Source organism: Suncus etruscus, chromosome 9, assembly GCF_024139225.1.
Source record: "Suncus etruscus isolate mSunEtr1 chromosome 9, mSunEtr1.pri.cur, whole genome shotgun sequence".
In the NCBI taxonomy this organism is placed as follows: Eukaryota; Metazoa; Chordata; class Mammalia; order Eulipotyphla; family Soricidae; genus Suncus; species Suncus etruscus.
This window is the reverse complement of record NC_064856.1, coordinates 97,241,567-97,251,674: the sequence shown is the minus strand read 5'-3', so window position 1 is coordinate 97,251,674 and position 10,108 is coordinate 97,241,567. Positions and strand designations below refer to the sequence as shown.

The window sequence follows — 10,108 nt, the reverse complement described above, 5'->3', positions numbered from 1 at the left end:
TAGTACAGTTGCATGTAGCCAACCCAGGTTCTATCCTTGGCACCCCATATGATCTCCCAATCACTGCCAGGAGTGATTCATGAATACAGAATCAGGATTAAGCCCTAAGAACTACTGCGTGTGCCCCCATCCACCCAAAAATAGAAACAAAGAAGTTCTGAGGTCAAAGCAGCAGTTGAGCGAGCTGGGTACTTACTCTGCAGATACCTGACCTAGGTTCGAACTTACGCATCTCATTTGGTCCCCCAAACACTGCCAAAGTGATCCCTGAAGGGGGAGCTAGGAGCAAGTCCTGAGCACCACTAGCTGTGGTTTCTTCTCCTGCCCCCCCCCCAAAAAAAAAGGTTTTGGTGCTTTCAGAACTTTTGGGAGTTGAGGCAGGAGATATAGCACAGCAGTTGGGTTATTACCTTGTACGCGGCTAACCCTGGAAGACCTGGCATCTTATATGGTCCCCCGAGCCTGCCAGTAGCAATTTCTGAGCGCAGAACCAGGAGTAAGCCTTGAGCGCCGTTGAGTGTGACTTCAAAACAAAACAAACAAACAAACAAAAAAGAATAACTTGTGGGGTTGGGGGACTAGAGAGCCTGGAGAGCCTGGGAGATAGCATTAGTGACAGAGCACATGCCTGGCATCAATGAAGCCCAGCAGGGAGGAGGATGGAGGAGCCCAGTTCTTCCTAGGATAGTTTCAGTGGATCTACCGTCCTGTAGGTGATGCTCCCAGGATAGCCTGAGTGGGTCCCCCATCTGTGCAAGTGACTCCTATTATTCTTTTTTTTGTTTGGTTTGGTTTGGTTTGGTTTTTGGGCCACACCCGGCGGTGCTCAGGAGTTACTCCTGGCTGTCTGCTTAGAAATAGCTCCTGGCAGGCACGGGGGACCATATGGGACACCCGGATTCGAACCAACCACCTTTGGTCCTGGATCGGCTGCTTGCAAGGCAAACGCCACTGTGCTATCTCTCCAAGCCCGTGACTCCTATTATTAAAAAAAAGGCAAAATAAATAAATAAATAAATAAATAAATAAATAAATAAATAAAAGGAGCCGGCGAGGTGGCGCTAGAGGTAAGGTGTCTGCCTTGCAAGCGCTAGCCAAGGAAGGACCGTGGTTCGATCCCCCGGCGTCCCATATGGTCCCCCCAAGCCAGGGGCAATTTCTGAGTACTTAGCCAGGAGTAATCCCTGAGCATCAAAACTGGTGTGGCTCTAAAAAAAAGATAAATAAATAAAAATAAATAAATAAATGAATAAATAAATAAATAAAATAAAAAGGCAGGAGCAGAGGAGTGTGTGTGTGTGAGAGAGAGATGGCACAGCAGTAGGGCATTTGCCTTGCACGCGGCCAACCCAGGACGGATGGTAGTTCGAATCCTGGCATCGCATATGGTCCCCAACCTGCCAGGAGTGCAGGAGCCTGCCAGGAGTGCAGAGCCAGGAGTCAGTCACCCCCTGAGCACCTCTGGGGGACTGCCCCCAAACCAAAAATAAATCTCCAGTTGCAGGTCAAGGAAGATCTTGCATGAACACGTCTCCCAGCTCTGTGCCTGCAACCCCCCTCTCTGTCCCTTGCTGTCGCCCTTTTGGCAGGCACCAACCATGCCGCTGCTGCTCATCCTGGGGCTGCTAGGCCCCGTCACCTGCGGGGCCCTGGGCCTGGCCCCGGCCCCGTCGGAGCTGCGCTCGGCCTTCTCGGCGTCCCGCAGCAGCCCGCTGGAGGGCTCGTCCGAGCTGCCCGTCACCTTCGACCGGGTGTCGGTGAACATCGGCGGCGACTTCGACGCGGCCACGGGGCGGTTCCGCTGCCGCGTGCCGGGCGCCTACTTCTTCTCCTTCACGGCGGGCAAGGCCCCGCGCCGCAGCCTGTCGGTCATGCTGGTGCGCAACCGGGACGAGGTGCAGGCGCTGGCGTTCGACGAGCAGCGCAGGCCGGGCACGCGCCGCGCCGCCAGCCAGAGCGCCCTGCTGCAGCTCGACTACGGGGACACGGTGTGGCTGCGGATGCACGGCGCCCCGAAGTACGCGCTGGGCGCGCCGGGGGCCACCTTCAGCGGCTACCTGGTGTACCCCGACGCCGACGGGCCCGCGCTCCCCGGCGACGACCCGCGATCGGCCTTCTCCGCGGCCCGCACCACCAGCCTGCTGGGCTCGGACGACGCGGCGCCCGGCCGCCCGCCGCACCCCCGGCCGCCGCGGCCGCTCACCTTCGACGCCGAGCTGGTCAACATCGGCGGCGACTTCGACGCGGCGGCCGGCCTGTTCCGCTGCCGCCTGCCCGGCGCCTACTTCTTCGCCTTCACGCTGGGCAAGCTGCCCCGCAAGACGCTGTCGGTGAAGCTCATGAAGAACCGCGACGAGGTGCAGGCCATCATCTACGACGACGGGGTGTCCAGGCGCCGGGAGATGCAGAGCCAGAGCGTGATGCTGGCCCTGCGGCGCGGGGATGTCGTGTGGCTGCTGAGCCACGACCATGACGGCTACGGCGCCTACAGCAATCACGGCAAGTACATCACCTTCTCCGGCTTCCTGGTGTACCCCGACCTGGCCCCGACCACCTCGGCTTTGGTGGCTGCAGGAGTGCCCGGAGTGCCGGGCTTGAGGCCTCCCGAGCTCTGAGTTGTTGTAGTAACCTCCGATCCTCCTCCTAGGGACAGCATGGGGGTTTGAGGGTGGATAGGGGTGGGTGTATGGGGTAGTGCCTGTCTGGTTGGTCATGGACTGAGTCTAAATAAAGTGGGTTGGCTGTCCCCCAGGAATTGGGATGAGTCTGGTTTTGTCTCTGGCACAACACACAGACACACACAGACACAGACACACACACACACAGACACACACACACACAGACACACACACACACATGATGGGATTCAGGATTCTGGAGGGCACACACACACACACACACACACACACACGATGGGATTCAGGATTCTGGAGGGCGCTAACTGGGGGACATTGGGCACGCGCGCGCACACACACACACACACACGCACACACACACACATACACACACGATGGGATTCAGGATTCTGGAGGGCGCCAACTGGGGGACATTGCCTGCACCCTGCCTGGCTGGCCTCTGTCGCCTTTAATTATCCTGTGCCACATGGCCCCTTTCTGATCATTTTCCAAATTAGTGTTTAGGGGGGCCTGAGTGATAACACAACCGTAGGGCGTTTTTGCTTTGCAGGATGCTGATCTGAAATGGATCCCCGTTCCATGCCTGGCATTCCATAAGGTCTCCCGAGCCTGTCAGGAGTGATTTCTGAGTTCAGAGCCAGGAGTAACTCTGTGCGCCTCCGCAGGTTGTGGCCCCAAAACAAACAAAAAGCAAAATTAATTTTTTTTTGGTTTTTGGGTCACACCCGGCAGTGCTCAGGGGTTACTCCTGGCTGTCTGCTCAGAAATAGCTCCTGGCAGGCACGGGGGACCATATGGGACACCGGGATTTGAACCAACCACCTTTGGTCCTGGATTGGCTGCTTGCAAGGTAAACACCACTGTGCTATCTCTCCGGGCCAAAGCAAAATAATTTTTAGGGAGCAGCTGATGCCTTTTGGTGACAAGGGGCACTCTTGACCTCACCAGGGCTTTGGAGTTCAAGAATCCTCACCACCCTTGCAGCGGGCTGTGTTCTCAAGGTAAAATGCCCCAGTAACTTGCTCCCATAGGACACAGGACAGGACCTTACCCTACAGGGATTCCCATATACAGGGGTAGGTGACAGGATGCAGGCATGTCAGGCAGAGGCTTGGGCTTGTCATCACCTCTCACCAGTCTCCTCTTTGCAGTCAGTATGCCTGAGTTGTGTTGAGATAATATGCCCCCACGGTAAGGTTCAACAGAATGTCCAGTCGTTTTCCCAGCCCATAAGAAGACACTTGAGGGCCCGGAGAGATAGCACAGTGGCGTTTGCCTTGCAAGCAGCTGATCCAGGACCTAAGGTGGTTGGTTTGATTCCCAGTGTCCCATATGGTCCCCCGTGCCTGCCAGGAGCTATTTCTGAGCAGACAGCTAGGAGTAACCCCTGAGCATCGCCGGGTGTGGCCCAAAAACAAAAACAAAAAAAAAAGAAGACACTTGAGGCTCAGGCTCCCTCCTTTCTTGAAGTGGGTACCTAGTTAGCCTCTCCCTACAGGCCGTCTGAAGCCTCCCCCTTCCTAACCCCCCCATTCCTGGCTGAAGGAAAGACCTCGCAGGTCACCTCTTAAGAAAGCATTAATTAGTGTAGTGGGCCCTTGGGGCTGTGGAGAGGCTTGTTTATGCCAAGATCCACAGCTCCCAGAAGTGCCTCCTTTTCCATGGGTTGAAGTGTCTGAAGATTCTAGAGTGTTTGCCAGGCTGAATGACCAACCTGCCACAAGCCCTGTGTCTGCTGCATTATCTCCAGAGCAAGCCAGGCCTGAGGATTATTGTACCAGGGAACCATTAGGAAAAAAAAAAAAAAGAGCTGGAGCGATAGCACAGCAAAAGGGCATTTGCTTTGCATGTGGCTGACCCAGGACAGACCCAGGCTCAATCACTGGGCATTCCATATGGTCCACCTGAGCCTACCAGGAGCAATTTCTGAGTGCAGAGCCAGGAGTAATTCCTGAGTGCTGTCGGGTGTGACTCACCTCCCCCCCCCCAATCCACCTCCACCCCATTTATGAAGTAGCTCTGAGGGAGCAGGAAAACCCTTGCTTGTTTTCCTGTCGGAGCCAGAGCTTCGCTCTACCCATAATAAACACACAGGGAGCACTGGGCTGAGTGGAAGTTTATTTACACGGACACTCATTCAATGACAGAAAAGACATTTTCCAGGGGCCATGTACTTTCCCGGGGCTACTTGGCTTCAGGTTTCTTATCGCCAGCTTCCAGCTTGGGACTCTCGGGGGTCTGGCGATAGGCAGGGAAAGCCTCCCAGGGGCTGTTCAGGTCAAACTTTCGGAACTCCTGTGACAGCTCCACCGGCTCGGCCACCACACGCTTCACCTCATCATCATAGCGCAGCTGCGGCAGAAGGGAGACCACATCAGGCACCAAGGCACCCTGGAACTTTCCTGCCCCTTCAACCTTGTCAAGTCTCTCTCTGTGCACCCCATCTCTACACCTTGGCCCCTATTCTGGTACCCTCACACTGCAGCTTAGAGCTCTTCTGTCAGCAGAAACGATGCTGATGCCCCTCCACATGAAAATAGGAAAATCAGCATTTGCCCAGGATTAAGATGAAAGAATGACTGAACAGCTGACATTTCATTTAAGCTCCTGTGCAGCCCCGGGCCAATTGCTGTCAGACGCCAGGCAGTGATGTGACAAGTCTTCTCCCGTCACAGGAGACAGGTAATGCCCAGGAGACAGGTGCATGTGGGTATAGAAGGCTGGTGCCACTGTTGACATTTCTTTCTTTTTTTTGGTTTTTGGGTCACACCCGGCAGCACTCAGGGGTTACTCCTGGCTCCATGCTCAGAAATCACTCCTGGGAGGCTCGGGGGACCATATGGGATGCCGGGATTCGAACCAATGACCTTCTGCATGAAAGGCAAACGCCCTACCTCCATACTATCTTTCTGGCTCCCACTGTTGACATTTCTAAGAAGTCACCTTGATATACTACCCCACCCGTCCAGAGCAGACTGTGTTCCCACTGCTGGACCTCCTGCGGCACTGAGCTTGTGTGTAGTGCCTGTGGTCCAGTCCCCCAGGCTTCCTCCAACTGTCCTTCAGAGACGGGGTAAATGACTCTCCACGTTCAGATCTCAGGGCATAGGCCAAGAGTGTCCTTAAAGTGCCTTTACAGGGACATTTAATGATAACAGGACCAGTGAGAGATAATAGATCTGATAATAGACCTGTCTTGCATGTGGCCAGCCCTGGAACCACATGGTCCCATGAACACCACTGGAGTGAGTGAACCCAAGCACAGAGCTGAAAGCCTGATTGATGTGGCCCCAAACCTCCCTATAAAGTAAGATAGCACGGGAACTAAGAGGCTTGCCTTGCACACAGCAGACCTAGGTTTGATCTCCAGTACAACCAAATGGTTCCGAGCCCTGCTCAGTATAACCCAACCCAAAATACAATCCAAATCTTCTAACAAAATAATGGCTTTAAGAGGCTGAAGTGATATTATGGTGGGTAGGGGACTTGTCTTGCACAAAGCCGACATGGGTTTGATCCCCTGCACCCCGTATGGTACCCTTAGCATCACCAATAGAGATCCTTAAGTGCAGAGCTAGGAGTTAAGTTCTGAATACTACTGTAGTGGCCCCAACCCAGACTGTACAAAACATTATTTGAAATCCCCAGAAATGTTTTAAATGCTATTACCATTCTTATTTTGTAGTAAGAAAACTGCCACAAGGAAATAACTTGCCACAGGGAACAAAAGAGAACTGCAATTTAAACATGCCCAGGCTCTTAAATCATAATCCAAAAACCTTGTTTCCTACCCTGTGGCTGCCTGCTCATTTCTAGGACTCCTACCTCCACATAGCCTGACAAGGGAAAGTCTTTCCTGAAGGGATGGCCCTCAAAGCCGTAATCCGTCAGGATCCGCCTCAGGTCAGGATGGTTAGCGAAGAAGACACCAAACATATCCCAGATCTAGAAAACACAAGCAGAAAACTGGTCCAACTCAGGGAAAGGGGCTGCAATGTACCCCAGAGTTTTGGCCACTCTCACCACTTGGGGCCTGCTGGTAACTCACCTCCCGCTCGTACCAATTGGCTGCCTTGTACACAGGGACAGTGGACTCAATGGGCGTCAGCTCATCTGCATAGGTCTTCACCCGGATCCGTGAGTTGAAGCGCAGAGAGAGGAGGTTATAGACGATCTAGGAAGAAAGGACAGAGGGAGCTGGACAAGCAAGAAAGGCACCAAGGAGAGAGGGGTGAGGGGAGCAGACCTGATTGGAGGCATCTATAAGGATTAGGGGATGGAGGACTATCTAAAACCTCAGAGGCCACTTTACTAACAGCTCCTTCCAAAGGTTTGTCACGCTGCAGCTTAGCACATCACTGCACTTGTTTGTGTTGCCATCTTTGTTCTGGGTATCTCTCAACTCCCCTCTGTATCCCCACTGGGCTCACTAGTTACGGCACACACGGGCTGGAGAGATAGCACAGTGGTGTTTGCCTTGTAAGCAGCCGATCCAGGACCTAAGGTGGTTGGTTCGAATCCCAGTATCCCATGTGGTCCCCCGTGCCTGCCAGAGCTATTTCTGAGCAGACAGCCATGAGTAACCCGAGTACCGCCGGGTGTGGCCCAAAAACCAAAAAAAAAAAAAAAAAAAAAAAAAGTTTCAGCACACACAGCACAGGCAAATCCCTTTCAAAGGTACCCCCCAAATGACTGAGCGGCCCCCAGAATCCTCATAGGTGACTGCTACAGGATCTTTTCCCTGTGGTGAAAAGTGTGGGGCGCGGGGTCAGAGCGATGGCGCTGCAGGATGGCATTTTTCTTGCACACTGTTGACCCAGGAAGAACCGCAGTTCGATCCCCCGGCATCCCATATTGTCCCCCAGGCCAGGAGCGATTTCTGAGCACATGGCCAGGCATAACCCCTGAGCATCACCCACTGTGGCCCCAAAACAAACCAAACCAAAAAAAAAAAATAGTGTGGGGTGCCCTGGAGGGCAAATGTTGGGGATTATTCTGCCTCAACTCCTGGATGTAACAGATGGTACATAATTAGTAAACAGGGTTGGAGAGAGTATAGTCTTGCACTGGCTAATCCTAATCCCCCAGCATCTCATATGGTCCCCCAAAACTCCACTAGGAATGAGTCCTGAGCATAACCAGTGTGGGCCCAAACCCAAAAATGGACAGTAAACAGCAACAGCTGCAAGTAGTGAAGTGAGTCTGACTCAATGAATCCACAAAACTAGCCCCAAAACAGGGACAATAGTACAGTTATGAATTGGTTTTTAGCAAAATTCCTTTGCACATTGGGAGACTGGAGCTTTGAAATACTGAAGTCAGATAGTCTATTGAGGTGCCATGCCTGGACTCAAAGTTTAGGCCAGCCAGATTCTGAGAACCTGGTTTAAGTATTGTCATATTATCTGACCCAAACTGAAACAGAAACAAAGAGATCTCGTGTTCCCCCAGACAGCTGATACCCCTAAAGCTCCCTGTTCCCATTCTTTCCTTCATTCCCCACTGACCTCGAAACGATTCTGCCGGGTGGGGACATCAACCGCTGTCAAGTCAGCCAAAGACTTGAACTGTGCGTTGGTGTGGTCCCGGAGGAACGTCAGCACAGGGATGACACCATCAGGATGGATGCAGATCTCCAACTCCCCATAGCAGGACACCTGTATAAAGGCAGGGAACAGTTTGGAGGAGTGTGTTCCTGGGATTCCGGGCTGCCCATGTCCACACCCCACTCTGACCACATAGTTCCTTCTTGACCCCCATCCAAACTCAAGCAAACAAATGTTACCTGAACATGCTGGACATACTTGGGCAGGATTTCAGCCACATACTCTCCAAAAGCTGAGAGCTGCTTGTTGGTGACATCATCCCGTGGCCTGACAGTGGCTGGAAAGTGACAGCAAAAAGCAATAGAGCAGGCAGCTCTGAAGCTAGTCTCCTGAGCTTGGGAGGGCTGCTATCTCCTCATAGGGTTCCCTATAAAACTACCAGAAAGGTAAGGGTGGAGGGTACCGTGTGCCTTGTAAACAAACACACAGCCAACCAAGATTTGATCCCCAGCACCACAGGTTCCCCCAAGCCCTGCTAGGATTGACCTCTGGGCAGAGAGCCAGAAGACTTGAATGCTGCCAGGGTGCCCCAAAACCACAAAACTAAAAAGAAAGGCAAGGATGGAGGATGCCTCTTCTAGGAGATGGAGAGTGATGGAAAGTTAGGACAATGCACAACCCCCAGAGATCCTTATTACAGCAGTTAGAATATTTGTGTCTTCTGGAAATGACTCCCAGGATTCACCACTGGGCCTACTTTTCTGCTGAACTAACAATATTCTGCCAGAACTAAGTGCTGTAGGCGAAAAGGAGAATTTTGGTTTTTCTGTGCTTCCTAGCACCTGGCTAAGGGTCTTCAGCAGAAAAGCTAGGGGCTAAAAGAGCACTCTTCGATGATGTAATTATCACTGGAGCTCCTGCAGAGAAATGAAGGTTCTGAAAGGGGAAAATGCCAGGTGCCTGATACCCAGTTGGCTATAAGCTCCAAATCATCCTTTGAGGCATACACACACACACACACACACACCAAAAAAATCACGACACTCACACACCACAGATTGCATTCTCTGCCTCGAGCCATAGGCAAACCTATCTTTAAGAGCTCGCTAGTTCTGGGGCTCTGGGCAAAAAAAAATAAAATAAAAGCACTTTCTTTGGAGCAGTTTTTGACGGTCCACACAACTGACAGCTCTTCTGATCTCCTAGGAGGGCACCACTCCCTAGTTCACTAAGGGGCTCAAGTGAGGATCTCCTAGGAGGGCACCACTCCCTAGTTCACTAAGGGGCTCAAGTCAGGATCCTGAGTGAGGACCAAAAGACTGTTCATTGATTGGAAAAAAAAAATGACAGTTGCATCCAAAAAAAGTGGGGACTGTTCTGCGGACGCCCAGGAAGGAGGGAGCCAGCTAGCTCCCTCATCTTCCCTAGAAGAGCCCCAAGGGTACACAGGGCCACCCCGGGATCATCAAGGGCACGGGAAGGGCAGGGCAGCTTGCTGGGGGCAAGGGCAAACCCCGGACGACGGGATCAAGGGGCTCCCGCCTGCAGCCCCGAGCAGGCCGGGCCTAGGCACATACTCACGGCGCGTGTCGGCCGCCGCGCTCTCCTTCCTCGCCTGCAGCAGCAAGGGCGCTGAGGGTCGCCGGGCCGCTGCAAGAGGGAAGAGGGTTTAAAAAAATAAAGCACAGGTCCTCAAGAGAAAGCACCCCCTATCCCGGGCCTTCGATCGCTCGCTGAGCCCCGCTCACCCCTGCTCAGCGCCACGGGCCCCGCCAGGCCCCGCCACCAGCCTCTCGCCATCGCCGCGGCCGCCGCCATGTTGCCCGAAAGTCCCCGAGCTGCGCGCGCAGGACACGGAGCCGCCAAGGGCACGGACCGGAAGCGGAAGTGAGTGCGTCTCCGGCTTCCTTCCGGCCGGACGCGTGG

General features: G+C 53.5%; 2 protein-coding genes across 2 annotated transcripts; one reads left to right on the top strand and one right to left on the bottom strand.

The window, feature by feature from the left end:
* Positions 1–1,598: 1,598 nt before the first annotated feature.
* On the top strand, positions 1,599–2,615 carry C1QTNF4 (C1q and TNF related 4). Its single transcript, XM_049780710.1, has one exon. It carries the CDS (start codon positions 1,599–1,601, stop codon positions 2,613–2,615), a length of 1,017 nt encoding a protein of 338 aa, XP_049636667.1.
* A 2,119-nt stretch (positions 2,616–4,734) lies between these two features.
* Positions 4,735–10,043, bottom strand: NDUFS3 (NADH:ubiquinone oxidoreductase core subunit S3). The gene is made up of 7 exons (XM_049779889.1): positions 9,931–10,043; positions 9,764–9,832; positions 8,422–8,519; positions 8,144–8,293; positions 6,685–6,810; positions 6,462–6,581; positions 4,735–4,988 (listed from the first exon to the last, which is right to left on the bottom strand). The coding sequence occupies exons 1-7, from the start codon at positions 9,998–10,000 to the stop codon at positions 4,821–4,823; spliced, it is 801 nt and encodes a 266-aa protein (XP_049635846.1). The 5' UTR covers positions 10,001–10,043; the 3' UTR covers positions 4,735–4,820.
* Between the last annotated feature and the right edge of the window lie 65 nt (positions 10,044–10,108).